Raw genomic sequence first — 26,250 nt, 5'->3', positions numbered from 1 at the left:
ACTCCTGTTCGTGTATTCTAGGCTTCTGTTGCATTTAAATACAGAAAAACCTCACTGCTACAGCCAGGTCTGTATTACAGCTGCCATTTGTTCTGTTTTTATTTCTGCCTTCTTCACTTTCCCACGTGACGTGCTTAAGAGCTTCTCACACATGACACAACAGAAAATACCATCTTTTTTTTTTTTTTCTTCTGTCTCAAACTTGCTCTTTCAGAAAGAACAGGAAATGCTTCCATGTACAAATGACATTACAACAAAGTATCTTCAAAGTCCTTACAGATAAAAGTTTATTTCACCCAGCACGTCCCCTACTCACCACTCAGCTCACTTTAGGAAACAAAAACACCTCCATATTTAGCATTTCATCCTTACTCTCTTTCTCTGTCAGATAAATTGTAAGCAATATTACACTAGTGTTTCTCAGCTTGAAGATCAAACTAGCAACATAACCTCTCTCAAAAAAAAGGAACAAAACCACAGCGATCAATGGGCGATCTTATATCACACTACTAGTGGACAATGAGCAAAAAGAAACAGAAGGATGAACGTGATCATACTTTCACAGGTAAACAAAGTTTATCTGTAAAATAGATTTATTGCTAAATGTAGTTCAAAGTATCAATAGAAATCGTGCACGCCATCTGGTCTTTCATTCATTAACTAATTTGATATTTGAAAATATGATTCTGACTAATGAGCTGTGTTAAGTGGCTCTTGGATTCTTATTTTGTTGCTATTCTAGTGAAAGATCTGAACTAACAGAATCTGATGAAAGAAAGAAAGTAAAGCTTCAGTGCTTCTGCACTCAGATATCAGCTTCTCAACCTAATCTCTAGGGCAATTCTCTATTTATTTATTACTTAAAAATTACAAGCATCACCAAATCCTATTTAAAAGCTTCCCTGAAGTAGATTTTGTCATCACAAATGGAAGAAGGATCAAGGATGCAGAGTTCCCAATTAGGGAACTTCACTATAAAGTACTCTTCAAAAGTGTCCTGAAGAGTACCAATAAAAAGACTGCACCACTTCCAAACACTCAAATATTTAATTCAAATAATGCATCATTTACTTGTTCTAAGAAAGAAGACAGCATGTCAAAAGATGCAGAAACAATTGCTTCAGTTTTTCTTGGAACTTTCCCTGAAAACATCTGTGGTTAAGCTTTACCAATTTAACAAGAGCAATCCAGGTAGTGAAAAATAAGTATAAATATTCTTAGTCTTTCAAAATAGATCACAAAATACAGCTTTCTTCCAAAACCAGTGCATGTACTATTTCAAGACTGAGCGTCAACAATGGTTCTTACAACAAACCATAAAATTCAGTGTAGAATAGGCACCACCTTCAAAAGGTATCATGACAATTGGTATACTTGGCACAATAAAATTTATTTGTTTAAAATAGTCTTTTGTTGCTAGGCAGAAAAGTAATTTAAAAATAAGGTGAATCCAGCACACAACCAGAGAAGCAGCTCCGTCACTGCATAAACCAACACATTTTAACATCAAATCTTCTGAATCCAGAGACTTGTTGAGGACTTTCTGCAGTTTGATAGCAAATAAACAGCTCTTGTAGGCTAACGAGGCAACTTGATTAACACAATACTAGTTGACTTGCCTAACAGAAAGGCAAGTTACACTTTTGTTCACTTCAATGTGAGTTTTCCTTCAACAGAAATAGTCATAACGTGACTTCACTTTTGTACCAGAGTATGTGGAAGAACTATTTAGCTTGTATTTTTGGCAGCACTCCTCTTCAAAAAAATCACTCGGCACACATTGATTGTGCTCAACAAAAATCAAGGCAATGCTCTGTAAATCCCTGGAAATGTTCCATTCTGAATTTCTAAAGCCGCTTGCTTTGGGTATGATGAACAAATTGTCTTACAACAGTCTACAGTGTATGTATGGCTGGCAGGAAGGACTTTTAATCTTCTCAGTGGAAGATGGTAGTTTCATCATTTTGGCTCCAATAAAAATGCTAGAACTGCAATTACTTGATAGGCAATTTCCAATTTCAAGCCACATCTGTTTAAAATTTCTTCTTGCTAATTTATTTAAGCAGTGTTATCACAACATTACAAAGAGTGATGGAAAAGTCATTCTGTGTTTTGCAAGAAGAAAAAAAAACAAGATGAAAGAAAAACTGCTAAACACAAAGAAATAAATGCAGCTCAACACAAGGTAGGGAATATAGCAGCACTAAATACATAATACTCCATACACACCAATTCCTCATTACTTAATCATAACAAAACTATGCCAGAACAAAGACTTGCCATAATAGTCTTCTTTTAGAAGTAAAAAATTAAGTCAAGTTGTGAGTGATGATTTATATTTGGTTTTTTTCATGTTGTTTGCCTTGCTGGGAATAAGTATGTACTAGGTGCGTTTTTTTTTCACCATTTCACAAACCACAGGCTGAGCATTGGTGATGTGAAAGAAGTATTCTGTCAACTTTCAACCAAGTGTCCCTATGGAGATGCAGCTGTCCAGCTCACTTCTCTGAGTTTTTGTGAGCATTAATTAGCCTCCGTCGCATCGCCTGGTTCCTGGCCCTGTTTTCTTCATACTGGAAGACAGATAAGGAAATTAATAGATCAGCTGTTATCATTAAACAGATAAGCCAAATTTGAAAGTGTAGAGAGCATTTATTACTCGGAAACAGAAACAATATCTTTCACAGATGCATTAGAAATGCAGTTCTTGTTAATATCTATATATTGGTTCATTTTTGCTTTGAAATTAACATTTGATTAAAATACATGTTTCTAAGTTTGAGGTTATTAAGCCAAAGAGTATTAGAACATTCTAATAAAGAAGATTCAGTTAATCTTACTGAGAAAATTATACAGCCGTCTTATGTACGACAGCTACACTTCACACATGAACTAGGAAAAAAGTTGCATCGGTGCTATTCTAGAGCACAGGTCTGGCTCTTCTCCTTTTAAAAGATACTGATTAATGTAAGTGTGCCTGCCTTCTGAAATATGAATTTGTCATCACAGACTTGGTCTATTTTTGATCTTGGTCATTAATTATATGCACAGATATAGCAGTATATCAAGATGAAAGGAACAAAGGCAAATTTGGGTTGAACGAGGGTAAGGTTTTTAAACCATTAAAAAAAAAAAAAACAAAAAAGAAACACAACAGAGATGGGACTCCAGTGAAAAAGGGAATCATGCATGTATCTAAACTGTGAAGGCTTTCTTAAGAAGATCATGCTTTCAAGTATGCCCCTGCACTAGCAAAAGCCTGAAGAGCCTAACTTTCTTTCATTGCAGCCAAAAAGGAAACCCTTTCATGGCTAAAATAAATTAAAAATTAAAAATCAATGCATGACTTGGTATATATTTCATGAGAAGCAAATTATTCTTGGCCTTAAGTTAAAGCGTATTTGTTCAATTTTTTAATAATTGGTATCAAGAATAAAACTCAAGTAACCCACAAACACTCAGTTCTCTATAAGATGTAATAAACTACTAAGGAGATTGATTTTGGAAAGGATTTGCAGTTTTTCGTTCATTATACTGATTGGTTTACAAGTGAAATAATGGCCCAAAACATTACTTATCATTTACAGAGTGCTTAACTTTTTCCTGTGCCAATATTTTTTTTTTCAATAACCCATCCATGTTTTTTAATATAGGATGAGAACAATGGATCTTTTAAAGTTACATCTGTACCTATTCTATACTTGTGAACAGCCTTTCAGGGTCTTCCTAGTAATGGAGTATCAATGTAACCATATTTTAAGGCAGCAGACAAATACAGCCATCAAGAACTCCTTTTAATGTAAAGGCTTCGATGGAACAAAGAAAAAGAAAATCACACAGAAGTCAACTGTACTTCACTATTTTCCAGATCTGTGCTACAGTTTTTATAGGAGAAAAAATAATTGGTATTTGACACAAGCAGAAGAGATTAATTCCCATGGACTGACAAAGGGAAAAGAAGGGACCCAAACTGTTCTGGCTATCATGCACTTGAAGTCATCTTTTTTAGACACAATTGTGAAAATTATGTCAAAATTATTAAGTAGAACTTCAAGTTAAAAGGTGTGTGAAAAGTTAATTTATGTATTCTGTCATGTAGGCATGACGACCACAAATATAAAGATCAGTTGATGCTCTTCTGAAAATGTGCTCATTAGCTAATTAATCTACTTAAACTCCTGGAGCCTTCCATTCCTTCCTATCTGCAGATATAGTATGGCGACGAGTAGGTCCTAAGCAGCAATGTTTTCATTTAGGGCCTAACTCAGCAACTCATCAAGTAGCTTCAGTCAGCATAACTGACTTCAGTAATAGGTGTTACTCATGTAGAAGTGACCATTACTGTTTTATATTCTATTCTGTGCAAATACCACTACTAAAAAAAAAAAAAAAAAAGAGAAAGTCAGAAGCAACCTGTGAAATGTCAGTCCCTATTTGCCATATTTGTGTGGTTAAAACATGTTTGCCTATTTTTATATAACCAAAACCAGACCATGTCATTTGTTAAAGTCAGATTTTACCTGACAAATTTATCAAAAAGTTTAAATTTGCTCTCAAATGCCCATTCTAGAACGTCCTTACAATTCAAGGCCTATTTATTGATTTGCACTGTTCAGTAAAAAGCAGCCCTGTTTCTATTCCATGGACTTTTTTTATTAAGCATTTAACTCGTAGTAAATTTGTTTCTTACCTCCTTCTTTAAGCACTTTCGCATCTCACGGTCAATATCATTGCAATGGCCAAAAAATTTCAAAAAGTTGTGCTGATAAGTTAGGGAGAGAAAAAAAAAAATTACAATTCAAAGGTTTCTTCCTCTGAAGTGCTACATTTCTTAGAAGTCACTTGCATTTTGCAACATATCCTGTGTGTCTTTTCCTTTCCTCTTTTTGTGAAAAATTATGCTTTGTAACTGTTTTACTGAATAGCTAGAAATTAGAGCTACGCCTGAACCTCATCTGAGCCACCCCCACCTTGCTGAAAGTTGGAGGTACTCACCATGTTGTATAACCAGACTAAAACAGGATACCTAAGCTCAAACTATGAAGTCTAAATGTAGAGCATACATTTTCTTGATCTAGGAATCAGTCTTACAACTTTCACTCACACTAGCTTGAATAATGTACAAAACCCAAATATGCTGAACTCCACTGTGTGATACAGAAAGATGCAGGGAAATCTATGGGCATCCTGGAGGCAACATCCTCTGTGCTTCAGTTTTCATTATTTCTTCACGACCTAGAGAGGCAGAGGACTTGATGCTACATCATCCCAACCACATGAAGAATGTGTTGTTGGTCCAAAAGATGCAGGCACTAGGTTTAAATGACTGAAATGTCAGAACCAGTATTAAAAAAAAGGGGGGGATTAAGTTTCTCCAGATCTTGAGGTTAATAAATACGATGCATTTACCATCTTAATGATGTGGCTCAACTGTGGGCCTTATGCATACTTAAGTGTTAGTTTGTGAAAAACTGAAGGCATTGTCCTCACGAAGGCATTCCCCAGCTAACCTGATGATATTCACCATAAAAATGGTGAATTCTTGGCAAGGATTTCCTGAAGTGATTACATATTATCAGTCATCAAATCAATCTCAGAATGCATTCTTCTAAAAGGACTACTTTTGCAGAGTGATGCTTGCTCACATGCCCAGAATCTTGTAGCAGAGCATCCAAGCAATTCAGAAGACCTGAAGGAATGGAGGTTTTAGTAGATATTTACAGCTATACAATCAACAGAGATGATCTGACCAATCTTTTAGACAACTAAGGAAATTATAAAAAAAAAAACCAAACACGAAGAACAAAACAGATGAGAATGAATTCTTCTTCTTCTGTGTTTCAGAGGGAAACATATGTGCATTTCTGTAGCTGATGATCAGCTAAATGGATTTATACAAGTAATACAGGAACACTATTAAGAGTTCAAACAGTGGACAAGATTTGAGCCAAGAGAACATGACTGAAAGTAGGAGTGAGTTAATAAAGATTATGAGAAACACTTAACTATAGCAGTGCTATAATTAGCTTGTTTATACCTCTCTGCTTTATAAAGGGCATCAGATGAAACTCTGAAGCAGTTGCATGTGATAAGTGGTCACTTTATTGCAAGCTGATCTTGGTTTTACAACATTTTCATTTTAGCTAATAGAGATTTAATTTTGTATTTTATTCCCCTTTCTGCATGCTAAATTTCAAGCTAACTCCACTCTTACTAGCGCATACAGTGAGTGAATCTACAATTCACTGAATCTACAATTATTTAGCCAGATTCCTAAGATGTCAACTTTCAGTTCAGATTATGAGGAAAAAAGAATCAGTTTCTCAAAAATAGTTATTACGCATATTGCAGTGATACAATTGCAAGACAATATGCATTTCTTTCAGCTGCCACCTGTAAAAATAAGTCTCTTTAAAGCATGCACTTGGCACCAGAGTACAGTTGTTAAAAAAAATAAATAAATAATGACATCGAATAGGAATCCCATTAACCTCTCCCCACTAGGTGCAAAATGTGATATAATAGGCAAGTTCTAGATTAGGAATAAAGTAAATCAAACTGACTTTTGTGAAAATGCCCAACACAGGACACCCAATTAAAAAAATAATGCTTTGTACCCCTCAGGAATATTTATTTAAATTGTAGATGAAGGTTTTTAGGTCATTTTGGCATTATAACAAAACAGCAGGTAGTCACTGATAACTGATTAAGGTCACTGATTTTTCAGATTTCAGTGACTTCAATTTTAAAAGAAGATTTCAATACATTCCCCTTGAATTTTAAAATAAAAGGTATTGCTTCCTTTCAACTGAGTGTGAAAGAAGCCATCTTCACCCTTTCTGTTCTGAGACTGCTAGCACAAACACCCTCTCATAATTGAGCACAAGACTGACAAAAGTAATTCCTCTTCATGTAAAGATCAACTTCAAACAAAACCCAGAGAATATAATCCTGTGCATGACTGTATTATTCCTTTGAATCACTTGCTGCCAAGGAATTCAAGTACACCTTTTAGTTCCAGTTCCCTCTTCAACACAAGGTAATCTAATAAAGTACATTATACAAAATGCCTATGATGCTGGTATATTAACATTCATTTTTATTTAAAAGTCAACCATTACTTTCAAGTAGTAAATGAATATTTCTGGATTCTCTGGTCGAAGCATAGAAAGTCCAACTATGTATGTACCAAAAAAATAGTACAAATCTGAGGGTATTTTCTTTCCTGACTGGTTTTGTTATCACGGTTATGAAAAATTAATGACAACATTTTAATTTTGCATTGCCTATAGAAGTTTTATTCTCCTCTTAACTGATGGTATTTTTATTTAGCAATCCTATTGATACCATAGTAGTTAATGTACAGGAAGAGTCTTCTCACTTAATTCTAGCTACTCAAAGCTGGTAGCTACATTACAATATTAAAGTTGTTTCAAAAAAAAACCCAAAATACCCCCAAAACTCAAAACAAGAAACCTTTAAAAAAGTCTCTACAATCTCTCAAATTACCTAAAGCACTTTTTGGCAAATTAAAATTTCACAACTCAGAAGAAAATCGTAACTCTTAGATTTAATACAACTTTCAGTTTTAAAGCTTGGGGATGTTGTGTACAAAAACCTTCGTATCGTAGGTTTAAAAAATTTAGACAGTTGACGTGGTTTAGCCCCAGCCGGTAGCTAAGTGCCACGCGCCGCTCGCTCACCCCTCCCCCGGCGGGATGGGGAGGAGAACGGGAAAAAACAACGGCAAAGCCTCGAGGGTTGGGATAAGGGCAGGTTACTGGGACAGCGAGGGAGAGGGAAAACAATCAACGACAGTGCTGATAACAGATAGTAACAATGGGTGATAACAGAGAACAATTTACCGAACCAACGACCGACCGTCCGGACGCTCGACCCGCCCCGGAGCCCCGCCGCCACGCCGAACCCGCCCCTGCCCGCCTGGCCCCCTGTTAGGGTGAGCATGAGGGCACACGGCATGGCATAGCCCCGGCCAGCCTGGCTCACCTGTCCTGGCTCCTTGGGAAATGAACTCTATCCTTGCCAGAACCAGGACAACAGTGCATAGGAACAGATAGGCAATGGTATGAGAAGTACCACATATGAGATGGCATCAAGAGATTCCAGCATGATTACGTTTCAAGATATCGTACTACAAGTTCCAACAAAAAAACAATTAAATGTTGCTGAACAAACCCAGTACAGTATACTCACTGCAAGTGAATTTTAGTATTAAAACTCTGCTCCTTTCGTTGATGTAATTTAGAAATCATAAGAAAGTGTGTTACTGCAACAGTTTTTTTACATGTTAGTTTAGCTACTTTAAAATCTACAAGAATTGTGTTGTCCCTCTTTCACGCAAAACATCTCTCACATTTTGTATATTATCAGCCTGGGGGGGTTTCTGTAATACTTTTGCAAAGAAAAAATTAGAATGCTGCTCAAGACAATAAAGCTAACGTAAGTATTGTCTTAGAATTTATGGATAACTGCATTACAAAAAAAGTATAAACATCACATCTGAACATGGAGGTGAGAATATTGTAGATTGCATGTAATGGTGTAAACCATTGTCTTCACATTCATATTCAATATTTAAATATATTTTTTCCTCAGTGGAAACTATGAAATTGAACTTTTTATGCACTAGTACAGAAATACACCTGTACATAACATCTATTTAGAGTATACGAGAGAACTGGGAAAATAATTAACAATATTGCAATAATGGTGCAGATAGCTTTCATTGCAGGGGCTGACTCTTCTACATCAAGAGGTTTACTACAGAGCAAATTTTAAAAAAGGCTTTTAAATAAGATGAAGATTCTATCTTCTTGAAGCAATGAAGAGCCTTGAGGAGCCTGAAGACAATTTGGCATTTTACACCCTTAGGTAGGTGCCTATTAAGAAGATGGAAGTCAAAGAGTAATTCCCATTTAGCTCTCCAAGCACTGAACATAAGGCATGCTGCATGTCCGGATCCCCGTCAACACATCTGCTTATAAACAGACTGAAACATCTGCCCAGTGGACAGCCGGAATATGGAAATGCTGTGAGTGTACAAAAAGAGGGCATTTGAAGTTGCTTTTATTATTGTTTTTTGAGGGGCACACACTACTAAAAGGTACAGAAATTATTTAAATTCTTAAAATAGGTCTATACTTGTCAAGCTGTAGCACAGGAAATTTTAAGGCATGTTTTATTTCCTAATGAAATCAATGGCAAAATTTTACACACAGTTGTCAGATGCCTCTTCAGTGAAAATGTACTAGCTACATTTCATGGCTGTTCTGCCTAGAGGAGGTTTTTCTCTCTATGATCATATAATATTCTCACTAATTTATCTGACACTTATTTCCCCAACCCACCCACTCTTTTCTCTGCTCAAAACTCCTTACCTCCTTGTGACACTTCTTGAGCAGACTGATAACTAGGTTACATTCTTCAGTGTGTAGATGAGGAGACAGGTCTGGATGCATCTTTAGTTAGGGATAATTTTAGTAGTACAAGGACAAGAATCTGAGAAAAATTCCACCTGCCAACATTAAAATATGAAAGTATAACTAAAAAGTCTGAGTTAACCATTTAAGATATTATCAGACAGTATTATCTTAACAAAGAATATTTTAGATCAAAATGCAACTTAATATATATAATTTATATTACACAGTTAAAGGAATTAAAATCAGCATGTCTGTTCCTCTACATAGCCCAAATGTTAAAAAAGTTAACTACAAGTTTATATTTTTTGCTACAATGGACATAAGCATGCATTTGGGCTTTTAAGTTTCAGGGACTTGCCAGTAGTATTAATCTTTCTTGAACTGCAGATTACCTTTTCACCTTCCTACTTCAGTTTTCTTCTTTCTAGCTTTAAAAAAGCTAAGTATATGTAATTTTCTTTCTACCTTCTACAAAGATGGATCAGAACAGGAAGCACAATGACATTTCATTACAGCACTCTGAGAACTGGCATTTTTTTCATTATCTACATGCTTTTTAAAAAAATCCTGATTGAAAGCATTCATGACCCTTTAAAAACCAGTACTTAATCAATACAGTAATATTTATTTCTTAATTATGCCCAACTGGAACATCCCTTCTTGCAACTTCACATTATTGCCTCTTGCCCTTTCACTGTACTCCTCTGAAAAGCATCTGGATCTGTCTTTTACATGAATCTCCCACTCCTTCAGAGAGCAGAAGGCAGCATGTAGGTTTCCTTCAAGTCTTCTCTTTTGAACACTAAAGCAGCCTAGCTGCCTTAACCTTGCTGCATACGCCAGCTATTCCACCCTCCTAACCCTCTTAGTTTCTGTTTTGCTGGACTCAGGTTTTTTTATATGTCTGTTAGACCATGGGACTCAAAGATGAACACAGTATTTCAGATGTAGCCTCAAGACTGCCAACAGAAGGGAATAATAATAACTTCCCTTGACCTGCTAGATACACTTCTAGTGTAGCCCAGTATGCTGTTAGTCTTTATTGCCGCAAGAATGCACTGCTAAATCACGTTTTAACTTCACGTCGACCAGGACCCCCCCCTTTTCTGCAGGGTTCTGTGGAGCAGGAACGAACTTCATTCTAGAAATAAATGCTTATATTACTTCCCAATTTTTAAAAAAAGTATTCCCAGAAGTAATTTTCAAGATCTTTTGTTGAAAAGGATGAAAGCATCATATGATAATGGCTGAAATAAGATGACATATTTGTTGTGGAAGATCACTTCACCAGGGAGGGAAGAAGAAAAGTCCAGTTCATACCAGGATAAATGGGCTCATCTTGACAAAATTCTACTGTGCTGGCAGCTATAATCTACACCGCTATTCCTGGAATACTCAAGTAAAGTATTTGTTTTGAAGAGGTACATACGCTAATTTACCCAGTATTTCCCATCATGTGTTCAGACTAACAAGAGTTACATTCTCACAAGCAAACAAAATTTTAAAAATCCAAACAGGTTTAAAAGCCTCTTGAGACCCATGAGTATATCCACATAGTGTTGCAAACACATGTAGTAATGTCTCTCAAAAATCTCCCCTATACTATCTGGAAGTCTAATATTATGCTACATATACCCTTCGCACAGAAAAAGTTGGAAACCATACAAGTCACTTAAGCATTCTGTTCAACAAATTAACAAATAAACCTTTAGAAATATGACAGCAGGAGCATGACACTAACAGCAAAGTGATTAAGAACCCTGCTGGGTTATTACCACCAGCTTTTGATTGCATGCCACACAAAGTCAATATGTTTTAAATTTATCAGTAGATTTTTTCTGATAGCACTAGAGTTAGCATTCCCTTGAGAGGGTGACCTGCTCAGTGACTGTGCATTACTTTAACATGTGTGAACCCAGCTGATTATTAAAACTCTTCATCATTCAGCCTCCAACCACTCTTCCTAAAACTGTCATCTGAGCTGGCTGTCTCAGAAAGAGAAAGACTAATGCCCTAGTCAAACAGGTAGCATGCACATCAGCACAGGCCAGGAAGTCAAAGGGAGTGTTTCAAGGAAAGATGCATTTTCTCTAAACTAAGATCAGAAAACACTGCCATTGTTTACAAAATTATTCTCAGAAAAAGGGGATAAAAGCTATCAATGCCACAAATAGATAGGTGACAGCGTATATCATCAATTAAAAGCCTTCTAACAACTTGAATTTTCCAATGACACCTCTTGTCTTGCAGGACAGATGCTGCAAGTTAGAGGTCCTAACTGTCACACAAGTTCATAGATAAGTACAAGATATTAAAATCTTTCAACTTTACCAGATATGGCACTCAGCTCATGTAGGCTATGATGGATTAAAGTAACAAAACATGTTACAGTCGTCATGGAAGGCTTAACAGGAGCCTTTAAGTACTTTTGAAGTTCATAACTGAACAGTGCTATCAGTGCTCAATATTATATTTATGTCTAGGAGTGTCAGATTAGACAGTGATCTATAAATGATCAGAGAAGGTTAAAATATTTTTGCTGGAGGGGAATGACTGACAGACGAAAGAGTTTCAAGGGTAACAAAAATACGTATGAAAAAAGGACTGGATGAGCTATTGGTTTCATTAGTTTCTTTTCAATAGTGTTCTAATCTAAAATAAAGATAGCAAGTTGCCATGTTACCAGAATTTAAGTCCACATGGACAGAATTTTATATAGATAGTAACTCATAAGGAATCTAAGTATGAAAAAATACCCCAAAAAAAAGTTACAGAAAAAAATTTGGAATAAGCAATATAAATGGCTCTGAGAAAACTACTAACAGAAATGCTGGATAAATAATGTCAAGATAAACATGCAATTGCTGTAGTAGAAATACTAGCAGTAAAGTAGAAGAACAATATTAAGAAAATACAGGAATTGCTTTAGGAGGAAAATGGACTGTGAAATGCTAAGCAAACATTAATATCTGAAGCGAATATTTGGAGAGAAGTATTTAGATGAACTCTACATAAAGGCACTGACATACTTCACTGGGTTGCACAAAAATGGTCTGCCCTTTGATGTGTTTTATGAGATTTATATGAGATTTTGAATTCTGTGCTGTTTTTCCTTGTTAAAAGTTACATGACATATGTATCTAAATTATTTGATTGAAATGCCTTAAGAACTAACTGCAAATTTCTATAAACTATTGGCCTCTGAAGGTAGAAGACATGGATATAGATGACTGATCTTTCAACTTCCTTAACCAATTTCTAAATCTACGTTACCCTTCAGGGGAAAAAAAGAATTAAGAAATTGCCTCATTCCAGTATCGTGTTCTGTGTAGTTTATCTTAAAGTGGGGAAAACAGGGGATGTTCTAGCTTTATACTTTCCAACATAAATCAGATTTTTTTTTTTTAAATAAATCAAAACCCTAAGCTTAGAAATTCTCTGACAATAATACTGAATTTCCAATGGTAATATTTTTGTTTGGAAAAATAATACTTATAATTCCTTCATAAGCAATCTTGGACACTAAGCATATCAAATTGCTAAAGATTTCCTAACAGGAATCAACATACAAGTTATCAAGAAGTGATACTCATCCCTAACTTAAAAGCTAATCTATATGCATGTTCAATACTTTAAATATTTAATATTAATGTGCAAAAGCAACCTACACATATTATAGAATTCACAGTAAAAGTGCAGATACCTAGCAAATTGGCAGAAACCAAAAGGCTATGCCAAAAGAGCAGGCAAGAACACTATATACATTTAATTCACACTCCTGTTAGACACCAAGATCTAGGGTAAAGTGTTTGTTTCTCTCTATGTGCTAGTTTCTCCTCCTGCCCTCCTTACAGCGAAGAGCAGTAAAAGGACCTAGCCGCGTGGAGAAAGAAGAGGTTTGGTACATTCCCACTTTTGTCCCAAATGAAGCGTGAGAACAACATGTCAGGAATCCAGGGAAGTTCCTTTCTTCTGTTCTCAGAATCTCCCATAAATATGAACTAACCAGTTCCCTGATGCAGCAGAAAAGCTAAATTAGGTTACTTTAGTCTCGCTGATTTGCTTAATGCTTAATATTTCCATGTTTGGGGGACAACAATGAAAGAAAGGTTTAATTCTAGATAGTTGTTTTCCTAAGATGTTTTTTCCACATTTCATTAAAACATGTTAGAAGATGATTTCTTAAACCAAGTTTTGCTAATTTTTCCATTTGAAAAGTTGCACACAAAAGTAAGTTTTTTCAAGTTTCTGAAGTCAATAGTAAGAAAACCCAAACAACCAACCAAAACAAAACACGATTCACACATTGCTCAGAAAAATGACTTCTTAAAGCAAAATGCAAATCCTTGTTTACCAACCCTGAAGATGCAAAATTGCACCTGAGCACCCACATTGCTAATCATTAAGCTCCCTAACCAGAAACCCAGAGCTGTCTGCAGTAGTACAGAACACACGCATTTGCTGCAAACATTTAATACCCACAAGGCGGCAGCATGACCATGCAAACGAGAACAGGTACCAACGCAGGGAAGGGCGAACACATCTGCAAACTCCAATAAAGCACACTCACCATGTGTAACATTTACTTTTGCACTTCATTTCACTAATTTGAGTAAGACCAGACATTTTGGTTTGAAGTTCTCCGTTACATAGTATTGTTCTGTTTGGCTTTGGAGAAAAATACTTACAATGCCAACAGCTGCTTACTCAAATCATGGGTATTTTCTGTAAAGTTTTAGCACAAAAGAGGATTCAGCTCCACACCTAACTGGTTGGTGTCTCCTGAAGATATCATTCATGTCACTTCAGCAGAACTTCTACATTCCTAGTATTATCTTTTGTACACAGTTTATAAATATTTTTGATGAAAACAGCTTAGAGTACTCAGAAGATCAGTCATCAGTGAAATGAGAAATGACAGTTGATGATACCATTTCCAAAAGCCTAGGAAACCCTGAACTAAGGACTCTGTTTTGAGCTTTTAATAACATGGTTAACATCTTCCAGATCAGGATATTAAAGTATCATTCTATGCTGCTATCCTTAGGGTTGCAATTAGGCACATTGAGAATGACCTCTAACTTTCCAGTGTTTCCAAGAAAGTTAGCCAGACACCATCACTTTAATCAACCAAGTTTAGCTAAATCTCATAAAAATTACTCACAAACTCTTGAATTTCAGTCTTGAAAACTACACGCTAGTTTTCCAATATTACATATTAGAGTGGTGGGAAAATAATTTAGATACGTATCAATGAAGACTTGTAAAGAATAAAGAAACACAAAAGGGAGGGGAGAGATTACGCCTACTTTTAAAATGGTTTTATATTATGTAAGTGGCATTTACTTTCCCTGAATCTAAAGGATAATTAGGAAAACCACCCTTTGATAAATAAGATTCATACTGATTTTAATGGTCATTCCACATGACCACTTTCTGCCAACAATTCAACATCTCTCACATAAGCAGAATGAGCACTCACCTGCTGCTTTTAGTAGTAATAAAACTACATCATACCTGATTTCATACTTAGTAAAGCAAGTTAAGAAGGTATTAGTCCTAATGAATAAACCAAGGTGAACATCAACTTGAATATCAAGTAATTTCTACAGTTTTATTTCTGGCTAAAATAAATGATAAAGTAAAGCACAATAAGGCATTTTCACCTCCTGGTAATTATTTAAGGATGTATTCATAGAACAAACATCAGCGCAGTTACAGGACAATTAGTGGAACATAATTAAAATATGCAGCAAGTCACACTGCACAATATCACAAAGCAATCTGAAGCAATCTCTTTCTGTTCCTGCTATGTCTATGAAGACAAGACTACTCAGTCAAGAATGACAAGACCCAGCCAGCATAAAAGTAAAGCATGCTGAAGATGAGGTGCTGTAGCCAAATTCCTGTTTTGCAAGCTGCTCTTGTAATTCAGCTTCAGACCAGGCTTCGTTTCATCACTACTTCATTCATTTTGCAATCAAGCAAAGACCACCACTATAAACCTAGTACTGCTAGCAGAATTTCCTTGCTTAGTGCAGAACTTTTCCCCTCCTGAGAGAAAGGGATCAAGAGGGTGACGCTCCCCTGTTGGAAAGGACAGGGTCTCATCCCTTGAACAGCAAGAGCCCCTGAAGAAAGGCACATAGCACTTGGCAAACCGTAAATACTGTCACCGTAGCACTGCTTTGCTATCGGGTGAAAGGGACTCCTGCACCTACACTGTTATCAACAGTTACGGCAGGAGAAGCCGCCCACTTAACCAGCCCACGCTGTTTTCAGTCTGTGATTTCTCAATGCTCCCAGGAGTCCTTAAAATAGTGATAGGATACACAGAGACACGACGAAAAGCAAGCTTACGACAGTCGCAATGGAGAGCTCCCTGTTCCCACTCAGAACAGCCCTTTTAAAAACCCTCCTTGGGCCCTGCAGGAGGATGCGAGGTGAGCAGGGGATCCCAGAAATCGACCCCGAGTTCCCCCAAAGCCAGGTGGTAGGGAAGGGAGGAAGGGCGGTGGGGAGGACATCTCCCCACATGCCATTCTTTTCCTTTAGGGATAGAAAGGAGCAACGCGGCTCGCTCGCATCTGTCCAAAGCTTCCCTTGTCAGCCATCCTCGCACTTACTCCAGTCCCCAGAAGATGAGCCCAGCCAGGTGAGGCCGGCACCGAGACCGACACACCAGCCGCGCAGGGCCAGGAGGAGGCACAGGTGACCCGGACAAACCCGACCGGAAGCCGCCTCAGCGCACCCAGCAGCCGCGGGAGCAGCCCTCACAGCGCCGGCGCCAGCGGGAGGCGGGGCGAGAGGCGGGACGTCTTATGATTGGGCGGCTCAGGCACCATGCGGAGTCTGATTGGGCGCTTCGAAAGGCGGGTGGTGGTTGGCGGTTAGCGCGGCGCGCGGCGGATGGGCGGGAAGGGCTGGTGTGTGGCTCAGCGGCCGGAGACAGCGTCGCTCCCGCCGTGTGTGGTGGGTAGGTCGGGTCGTGGCTCTCCGCTCGGCCTTGCGGTTCTCTTCGTGTCCGTGCTCGCTGTCTGAGGTTTCCTGGATACTCATCGAACTGGACATAGCAGTAGCCCTTGGTGAGGACCAGCGCCCCGTCCCTCTCCGGAAGCAAGCACCAGGCCTCGGTCAGTAAGGGAAACTTCTGAGGGGTTGGGGGAAAATTGTTGTAGAAAGCGTTTTAACTTGCTGTCGTTGGTGTCCACTGAAATCCGTGGTAGTGCCACGCTTAGGACTGATGTCATCGTTGCAGCTTTGTGCACCTTACAGAGGGAGCAAATCTCCTGAGCCTGCCTGTGCCTTGGTCGTAACTTCTTTAACGTTTCAACTTTACAGGTGGCTTCATCATGGATGAAACTGTTGCTGAATATATCCGAAGAACTGTACTAAAAATCCCACGAGATGAAATCAAGACAATGCTACAGAAATGGGGCTTTCTCTCAGAGGCGCAGCTGCAAACCATAAACTTCCATCAGTTAAAGGATAACATTTCTCAAGATGTTGTTCAGCTCTGTGAGGTAATCCTTTCCTTTGGGAGCTGCTTGTCAGTGGCATACAGGATGCATGTTGAAGCACCATCAAAAAAACATTCTCATGAAGAAATTAAATTTTTTTTTTTTTTTGCCATAACACAGCATCAAATAGCAGTTTGTAGCCTGGAAAATGTAAAGCTGAGCTGGTAATATCATCGATTTTGTCTGATTGATAGGAGTTCAGGATTTACCATTACTGAGCATAGTGGTACATATTTTTAGCTGTAAATTGTACAAGATAAGTAAAAGCTCAGTGTGTTAAACCTTTAAGTGGGTGTATTTCTAAATTGTAAAATAAAGGCATCGATTGCAATGTGTACTCATTACATAGTGCTAATTTCAATCGATTTAGTATGAGTAATGATAGCACTAGTTTATATCTTTTAGATTTTTTTTTTTTTTAAATTTTCCTCGGCCAGAACTACTTCCATTCTGTGTACTGTAAGAAAAAAAAAAGTTTTCTGATCTCCTACTTATGTACTCTGATTTTGGTGTACCAGGAGTCTGTATACATAGTATCATATATCCATACAGATACAGTTATTACTGCTATTGCTTAAATTCCATAGCTTTTTGTATCACTGCCTTTGAATTTCATCCTCAAAGTTTAATTACATGGAGCGTAGATCAAACTGCAGGCAAGAAACTGTTAAGTTATTCTTGTAAGATAGCAAATGTCATCTTTTAAAATAACATTTGTTTCTGAAACATTCTTATCTGTAACAAGTACTGCCATAAGTTTCTTAAAAATCTTTTCATGCTGTAAAGGTTACATAAGGAAGAACCAAGCGTGTTAAAATTTCTGACAGTGAAATACTAGTCACTGTTGCATAATGTCATAAATATTCATTAATTTTACTTTCTAATTGCTTGTACATGATACTGTAAGGACAGTGTTCTTGTTGCCTTTGCAGAAACACTTAAACCTTGCTGAAGTAGCTTTTGTTATTGATTTCTCAGAACTGTATTGTGTGCACATTGGGACCAGGTGTGGTGTCTTTGAGGAGAATATGTGTTGTGGACTTCACTGCAGTGTGATTTAAACTACCAGTATTGAGATTTTTCACTTACAGTGTGATAGCACATTCTGGACTTGCAGTTCACCATGTACTGTTACTCTTTCCAGGAGAATTCTGCAGACATAAAACAAGCAGCTGTCCTAGACATAATTTGTAAGTAGAAAATGAATTAAAATAACATCTTTATTTTTTTTTCTGAGTAACTTGATAACGCCCTTCATTACATAGCAATTGCCCTAGTGAGGTACAGATGCATTTGAAGTAAACAGATTACATTTTAGATGATGAATCCTACTGGATCTGACCTCTTTTTATAACAATTTCAAAAGCTCAAAATCAGCAAAAGCGTGTTTGCTTCTTTTGAGCTCTAAATCTAAACTGTGGTAAGCTACATCCAGCACACAGTTATAAATGTAGAAAGGTATGTTTGTCTCCAGTACATGTCGAACCCTAAAACCAGTAATATTGTGCTCCAATAGGGAGTGACATAGGCAAACTATTGGTAAGTACTCCAGGTGGAACTCTAAAGCCAATATTAATTCACAACTTGTATGTAGTAGTTTAAATCTCAAGGTTTCTTTTAGCAGTCTACACTTCTTAGTTTGAGTTTAGACTAAGTTTCAGTCACTTTAGGTAAAATCCTTCTTTAAACACTAACTTCAGAGATACCCTTTATTAGTTGCTTTACTGAATTATAAAAGATCTTCCCATCTCTTTTAATAGAAAAATATTTTGCTGTCAGCTTTAGTATGAGTGGTAGTTTAAGGATGCTGAAGAAATTATATTGCATTATCAGAAGTAATCTATTTGAAATAACCTGGTCATAAAAGTATTGTAAAATTATTTGTACCATCTGATAATACACTGTGTTACTAAGCAATTCCTATTTTTCATAGACAACTACATCTACCCAAACAAAAGAGTGTGGAGTGTTTACCAGATGAACAAAACAGGTAAAGTGCCTTTCCTTGCTGTAATCTCACAGTTCTTGGCAACCTACTGCAGTGCTTCCTCGGGTCATACATTTTAAATACCAATATAGTCAGGTATGGATTTTTTCACCAGAGATTTCTTGAATGTTTTTACAATACTTTCTATTAACTTCTGAAGCAGTTATTAGATATTAGTAACTACTAATTAAATATTAACCTTTTGTCTACATAGCAATAATGAAGCTCAAATTTAATACACAGCTTTTCATATAAGGCTATGCGACTTCAGCTTTTTCTGCTTAATTTTGTTTCAGCAAAACTAAAAACATCTGAACTACTTCTTGTAAACACAGTTCTCTTTTTTTTTTTTTTTCTTCCTTGTGTAACAGGGGAAGAAACAGATTTTTTTGACTTAACAGATTTCAAAAAAAAAATTAAAAGACGACTTCGCTCAGCCTTGAAAAATGTAAGAATAAATCCATTCTAAATTTGTTACACAGCTCTGGTGTCAATAGCTTGTTTTCATAACTTTTTTCTTATAGTCTACATCAAAAATTAAGTGGAATTGTTCATTTGGGAATGGTAGGAACTGCATGTGAAATAGGAAAAACGTATTGCATGTTTGTTCTAGCAACTTTACAATTATGCTGGAGTGAAATAAAATGTAAGTTTGCCTTAAAATATGACAGGCTTCAAGAAAGGCAGTGTGTTTATATTTCTATCAAATCTTTGCCCTATTTGAGTGTACATGTTGCCCAGGTATGTTGATACTGCTTTGTCCTGTCACCCAATAACAATACACAAACAAAAAAAAAATGGATCAAACGGAGTATAGGGGCAATTTGAAGTAGCCAGTAATGAGGAGAAGGAAGTTCAGTAATGAGTTAAATTAGCAGCAAAATTGTATCCATTTCGTTTTAGTTCTGGTTTTGAAATGACAATTTTGTGATGGCTGTAAGAACTTGACCCTGGTATTTCATTACATTATAATGACTGAAAGACCACTATCAATAGCAAGAAGCAGTTTCTAGACTACAGAAATGAGCACACTATGAAAAAAATAATGGAAAGGAAGTACTGCCATCTCGCTTTTTTACTAAGCAATTTGCAGAAGCCTTTTCTTGCTTTAGCTCTCCAGCGTCATTTTAAGCAAGGTAACAGAAAATGCCTCAGGCTAGTTAGGGGTGTCACTTCTTGACACACAAAGGATTCCCACTGACAACAGTAGAGGGCAACAAATACAAATCAGACTAACAGAGACTCAGCTGCAGTTCATATAACGCTATTAAAATTTTCCAATTCTTTTTTTTTTTTTTGTTAAAAAAAGTCCACAAAAACTTTGAGAAGTTATGTTGGTCCAGCAACTTAAACAGTTTGTTGCCTGTGGTCTAGCTGGACAAAAAGCTTGGCCTCATGTGCGTCAGGTAAAGGGATGGGTTTTTTTAAAGACGTTTTCCCACTTTTAAGTCACCCAGATTGATTCAAGGTAAGAAGAAGTAACCGAGGAGCAAGTCCACAAGAAAAGGAAAGGGAGTCTTTTTCAAATTTCTGATTGTGTATTCTTGAGCAATGATAAATACTACATTCAAGTCTAAAATCACAACTTGATCAAAAGTTTAGTTTCTCAAAAATTAGGCATATTGGAAATACTGTCACTAGCCCTCTATCCAAATAGATACTTTTTTGTTTTGTTATTTTCCCAAAAGAGAGAATTAAGGCTTTTGTAATAAGCTATCTTTATTTTCACGCTTCGGAAGAAAATGTACATCAACAGGAACAAAAGTCATTACAGTTTGAAAGGTGATTTTTTTTTTTTCTTCCCAGTTTGTGAGGTTATTTGTTTTTAAATACAATCCTGACCATGCTAGTGGGATTTGTTTCTTATTCAGGCAGTGGTGTACTAAATTATGTTTGGGTCTTGTGAACACAGGGTTAAGAGATAACAAAATCTTTCTGGACATCTGAATGTGCTGGTAAATCAAATCCTTTCTTTTCCTGTTTAGGTCACCGTCACCTTTAGAGAATATGAGGATAATGCAGTCTGGATTAGAATTGCCTGGGGAACGCCATATACAAAACCAAACCAGTACAAAACCAGCTATGTTGTATACCATTCACAGACTCCCTATGTCTTCATTTCTGCCTCGGTGCTTAAGAGCAACTTGCCTCTGCTATGTCAGGTCAGAATAAAACCGTGTAGACTCTGACTTCACCATAGTCATGTAGAGCTATAATTGCGTTAGCTTTTAAGAGGATGGGTAAAGATTCGTCACTTAATGTCGTTTACTAATTTACATAGTCTTTTTTTTTCCACCTTAACCCATGATAAAAATGGGGCAAAACCCAATCTTTTTGACCTTTGGAATGGTGCATCATGAATAAATTCAGTTTATTGGGATTTTTGCTGACCTAGAATTGTTCTAGTTTCTTAACCAAGTGTTAGGCAATATTGAGTTAAATTGTCTCAGCAGTTGAAGAACATTACATCAACACAGTTAACTTCAAGAACTAAATGTACGAGCTCATCAGGGAATGCTATTAATTAGTCTTAAAAGGCATTTTCTTCCAGCTGGTGGTGATCAGCATTAGTAGTCTTTAATTTTTTTTATCTATTTAGCAGACTTCTGTACTAGTAATTTAATTATTTTATTAATATGTTTATTTTATGTATTTATTTTTCAGCTGATAAGGCTATAGGCTTGTCTGGTTAATCCTGTGAATGCTTTTAAATATTATCCTAAGCTTAATAACAGTCTATTCAACATTTTTTCAGACATGAGAATCATGCTAGTTAAAGGGCAGTTGCTTACCTTGGAAAAAAACATCACAATGTCTAGAAATACTGTATTTTTTCCATATTGTAAACACAGTGATGATTAAGACTGATGTTAAAATAATTTCAATTTTTATTTAAAGGCTCTGGTTGTTGCTTCCAATTACCATGACATCCGTGAAATGGAGCTTCGAAGTCATTCTTTAAACTCCCTCAAAGATATTGTGTTTAAGAGATATAGCCAGGTGAGCCACTTCACAAGTACATCCTAAGAGAAGTCTTGCTTTTTGTTTCAGGCCTAGTTCTCACCCCCTAGTGGGGGGGGGGGAAAGTCACCTCTTCCAAGAGACGATCAAGTTAAAATAATATTGAACTACTGAGGTGGACAGCCTTTCATTAAGGTAACATTACAATGGGGATGTAATTACTTGGTATCCCACCTATACTTTATTATTGTTATTGCTGGTGGTTAAACTCAGTCTAAACATTGTATGAAGAATTTAGGATTTTTTTAGTGTCAATTCACTAGGCTTCCTAGAGCAATGAGTTGAGGGCTGTTAGAATGGGCACTTACTCTGCTCCTCCATGTAAAACTTGTCAATAGGGAAATTTAATAAATATCATAGGACAGGCATTCTTTTCTCAAAATAAAGCTGGGCTTTCTGACTTCTAATAATTGTTAAAAGTTGGGAGAATACTCACTTTCAGAATGAGAAAGAAATCTGGAAAGTTCTTTTCAGCTACAGCCTCTAAAAGTAGAAATGAACTAAAAGCTTTTTTATTTTTCCTCTCTCTCCATTTAGAACTTCCAAACTTATTATCCGAAACCTCTACAAGAAAGGGACATAGCACCAGAAACTGGTATGTATATTTTAAATTAAACAGCAGTTTGAATGTCATTACTGAGATTCATAATAGGAAATGTACGTATGTTACATTCACGTTATATTATCCACCCCTGGTGGGGTTCCATATTTGCTATCACTAGGAGAGGTAAATATTTCCCCATGGCTGTCATTGGACACGGTTAAGAAACAAAAAATATCCAGTGCTCAGTATCTCTTTTCATATTAGCTTGTTTTTTTCTCTTGGTAAGAACTGAAAATATAAAAAATATAGACAATATGAAAATATAAATGATAGAGACAACTAGCCTATGGGAAAAAAAAGATTATGATGAATTCTTTAAAATTATTATTTTCACTGGAGTAATCACCTGATCAGAAAAACAGTATTGTAGCAGCTGACAAAGATGTCTTTCTGGTTTTTCTTTTCCTTTCCCTACTCTTTTCCCCTGCAACAGATTTAAGGATAATTCAAGAAAACAAAAACGAGAAAGAAAGAATAGAGAGAGTGAATCGGGAAATTTTTGGTGATGGTCCCCAACCAAAACTCGAATTTGCACAATATAAGGTAGTAAAAGCAACAAATTTTCTTCTTTTATATAATTTTAATATAGTGGTAATTAGTTATTTGAAGTACATACAAAGCTCACGCTACATAGCACACCATAATTTAACTTCTTGGATGACGTGCGGATTTTATCTGATGAACAGATATATTGGAAATCCTAAGAGATACTTGATGTCTTTACAGTATTACTGAACAAGCTGCCTCTTTCAGGAGAAAACTCTTTACCGCATGGTGGCACCCTCTGATTTTATTAAAATAGTCCTCCAGCTGGAATCATGTTAACATTAGAAATAATAGACAAATAAGATACAGTCTTATTAGATATTACTTTTTTAATGTAATATTTAAATAATAACCTATAAATAAAACATATTAATTGCTTATAGTCCCTGGTTAAATTTTGTGTCAACAGCTTGAGACGATGTTTAAAAGTGATCCTAAAATGGATGTTTTGGATAAAAAAGAACCGTTCAGATGTCTGGTCAAGTTTTCTAGTCCACATCTTTTAGAATCGCTGAAATCCTTGGCACCAGCAGGTAAGTGTTCCAACTCTATCAAATGGAGCAAAAATACACAGTTAAATATTTTTGTCGTCTTACATCCTGCTTGTATCTTGCATAAGGGAAAACCTTCACAGTTTTAGAAATACATAGAAATTTAGTAGAGTAATTATTGTTACCACTATAAAAATTTATGTCTAAATACATACCTGTTTGTTCTAGAACTACTAGTTTGTACATAGATGCCCAAGCTGTGTTTTCAGTTTTATAACAGTTATGAAAGGTAAACATTGGTTGAGTTAAGCCATAATTATCTGTCTCTCTCTCCAGGTATGGCTGATGCACCACTTTCACCACTACTTACATGTATACCGCAAAAAGCTAGGAATTATTTTAAAATTAGAGAGAAAAAAGGTTTATTTCCAGGAAGCTTTGTAAGCCCTTAATTTAAAACTGATTAATAGAGAAATATACAACTCACTTGTTACTGGTATTAATCAAAATCATCATAAACTTTAAGACAGATTTTTTAAAAATAATATTCCTTGATAATCCCTTAAAGTTTTTTCGAAATTATGGCTTCTTTGAATTATTTTCCCACATTTGTCTTTAACAGAAATTAGCCCTTAAATAACTTTGCAACTAATTTTTGTTATTATTTTTATACGGAGACATGGGTTTTTTTAAATTTAAATGTGATGACTGCTCTTAATTGTATTTTTAGTAGTATTTGTGAAGTTAAAGCTAGCTAAAGATACAGTAAGAGCTGTAGCCATTCCACAGCTGTAGATGGTGGAGATATTCCAGGTGGCCGCCTTACTTCAGTTCCAGTTTAGCTGCGTAACGGAATACATGCCCCATTTTCAGCACGTGAATAGTCCCATTCAAGTAGTGGAACTACCCATTTGCAGGTCAGGCCTGCTTTTATCCTAGTAGATGAAGATTACATTCAAAAACCATTGCAGGGCATGGGGAAGAAAGGACTTTTGGAAGTTTCCATCCAGCTTTAATGGATATTAATTCAGATCCAGCGTTTTCACTCACCAAGGGCAACAGCCAGTAACAAATACTTAAATTAAAACCAAAACAAAAATCTATCTGCTGGTATTAATGTCTTGTGAAATTTCACCTTGGAGGAATACAACGAAACAGGCAATAATTTTCTTTTGAGGAAGTCTGTGGTTTAGAAATTTCAATTAAGACTTGATCTTCCTGCAATCCTTGCACTTTTTTGTGCTTGGAGACATAAAGATTGCAGAATCAAAGTGACAACATTCACTGATGCAAACAGCAGCTTTGCGTTGGAGTTCTTTAGGGTTGGTGAATTGTAATTGGTAATTATATAGATATCTTCATGTAACTTGCTGCGTCATTTTTAATTTGAGATGGATTTGATCTGTAGATTCAGTTATAGCATACGAGTGTTTCTTTTGTGATTGTTACCTGGAACCTTTTTGTGTGTGCACTTTGTGTATATGGAATTTCCGATTCCCTTTAGATATGTCAGTGTGCAAAGGCGGCAGTCTTTGTAACTTCACAGCACAGTATAAATATTTTGAGAGGTTGTATGGGGATGTTTTTGTTTTCAAACTGTAAATAAATGTGTAAATTAAGTCTTTTCATAGAAGTTTGTTTGGCCTTAGAAACATGACTTAACCTATACTGAGTTTGGGGGTGTTTTGTTTTGCAGCATCTCTGTATAGTTCCCACAGAAGTTCGTGTAGGACTGTCTGCTTGCTAGTGATACATTTTTAGGATTTCCACCTGTGTGATTTCAATGTTAGTTTGACAAAACCTGTAATGTTCAGATTCTGAAGCAATGCCGGGTTTTGTGTGATACACAGCTGTTAAAAGCCAACTCTTACGTCTCACTCCTACCTCACCTTCCACCATTCATGCCCATTGCGATTCCAGTATCCATTTCACTTTTTCTCTCTACTCTCTCCCAAATAACCAAACTGCCTGAGCCAATAATGGTTTACCCTAACATTCGAAAAGCCTCTACCCAGTGTGAGTACTTGGCCTGCTGCCTAGTTGCCACTCAGTGCTGGGAAAAACAATCTCCATCCCCTTTTTAACAACTGAAAAGTTGGTCTCTTGATTTTCTGATACACGTTTCATCTCTCAGTTCCGGTAACCGAGGCTGTCGCAGCAACTGGGCAGCAGCGCAGGCAAGCAGGCGTGCGTTTACGGAGCACCTGCAAGCGAGGATAGGGGACGTGTAATGAACAAACACCCCCTCGCTCTTCCCCAGTTAAAGGTATCGTACGTTTTGTCCTTTAACTGGCCAAGCGATAGGGGAAAAACTCGTGTGTATTGTGTCATTGGTTCTTTAAAATGCAAGTTTCCGTCAGTAACTGAGTGCGAAACACCCGCTGTGCGGAGGAGAGGCCCCAGCCCTGTCTGCCCCCGGGAGGGCAACGCGGGGAACGCTGCCACGCGCACTTTCCCACGTGCTCCGGCTCCCTGGCTCGTGAAAACACCGTTCGTCCCTTTTCTCGTTCGTTGTTACCGTGAGCGCGTTCCCCGCCCAGGCGGCTGCTGAGCTCCGGCCGGGGCGCTGACGTAGGGGGCGGGGCCGGGCCACGCGCCTGCTGAATATTCAACAGCGGCGCTGACTATTGGCGGCTGC

At 36.9% G+C, this 26,250-nt stretch overlaps 2 protein-coding genes across 3 annotated transcripts; one reads left to right on the top strand and one right to left on the bottom strand.

Annotated features, from left to right (window-relative positions):
- Positions 1–1,033: 1,033 nt before the first annotated feature.
- On the bottom strand, positions 1,034–16,220 carry CMC2 (C-X9-C motif containing 2). Its single transcript, XM_075765507.1, has 4 exons — positions 16,070–16,220; positions 9,399–9,535; positions 4,691–4,762; positions 1,034–2,573 (listed from the first exon to the last, which is right to left on the bottom strand). The coding sequence occupies exons 2-4, from the start codon at positions 9,477–9,479 to the stop codon at positions 2,499–2,501; spliced, it is 228 nt and encodes a 75-aa protein (XP_075621622.1). The 5' UTR covers positions 9,480–9,535; positions 16,070–16,220; the 3' UTR covers positions 1,034–2,498.
- Positions 16,221–16,364: 144 nt separating this feature from the next.
- CENPN (centromere protein N) lies at positions 16,365–25,245 on the top strand. 2 transcript variants are annotated; one of them, XM_075765720.1, is made up of 11 exons: positions 16,365–16,528; positions 16,785–16,966; positions 18,108–18,153; positions 18,897–18,953; positions 19,322–19,398; positions 20,936–21,112; positions 21,849–21,950; positions 22,509–22,566; positions 23,009–23,118; positions 23,531–23,654; positions 23,949–25,245. In XM_075765720.1, exons 2-11 carry the CDS (start codon positions 16,796–16,798, stop codon positions 24,062–24,064), a joined length of 1,038 nt encoding a protein of 345 aa, XP_075621835.1. In that variant the 5' UTR covers positions 16,365–16,528; positions 16,785–16,795; the 3' UTR covers positions 24,065–25,245. The 2 variants fall into 2 exon arrangements, with proteins under 2 accessions (XP_075621835.1, XP_075621834.1); XM_075765719.1 differs by having other exon boundaries at positions 16,365–16,576.
- The last annotated feature ends 1,005 nt before the right edge of the window (positions 25,246–26,250 follow it).

This window comes from Balearica regulorum, chromosome 13, assembly GCF_011004875.1.
Source record: "Balearica regulorum gibbericeps isolate bBalReg1 chromosome 13, bBalReg1.pri, whole genome shotgun sequence".
NCBI classification, from domain to species: domain Eukaryota; kingdom Metazoa; phylum Chordata; class Aves; order Gruiformes; family Gruidae; genus Balearica; species Balearica regulorum.
This window is presented reverse-complemented; position numbering and strand designations above follow the sequence as displayed.

Coding starts and splice junctions, on each gene's coding strand:
- CMC2 (XM_075765507.1), bottom strand. CDS start 9,479: ATGCATCCAGACCTGTCTCCTCATCTACACACTGAAGAATGTAACCTA. Junction 4,763..9,398: donor TCAAGAAGTGTCACAAGGAG/GTAAGGAGTTTT, acceptor CTAACTTATCAG/CACAACTTTTTGAAATTTTT. Junction 2,574..4,690: donor GAAAGTGCTTAAAGAAGGAG/GTAAGAAACAAA, acceptor TCTGTCTTCCAG/TATGAAGAAAACAGGGCCAG.
- CENPN (XM_075765720.1), top strand. CDS start 16,796: ATGGATGAAACTGTTGCTGAATATATCCGAAGAACTGTACTAAAAATC. Junction 16,967..18,107: donor ATGTTGTTCAGCTCTGTGAG/GTAATCCTTTCC, acceptor TACTCTTTCCAG/GAGAATTCTGCAGACATAAA. Junction 18,954..19,321: donor TTACCAGATGAACAAAACAG/GTAAAGTGCCTT, acceptor CTTGTGTAACAG/GGGAAGAAACAGATTTTTTT.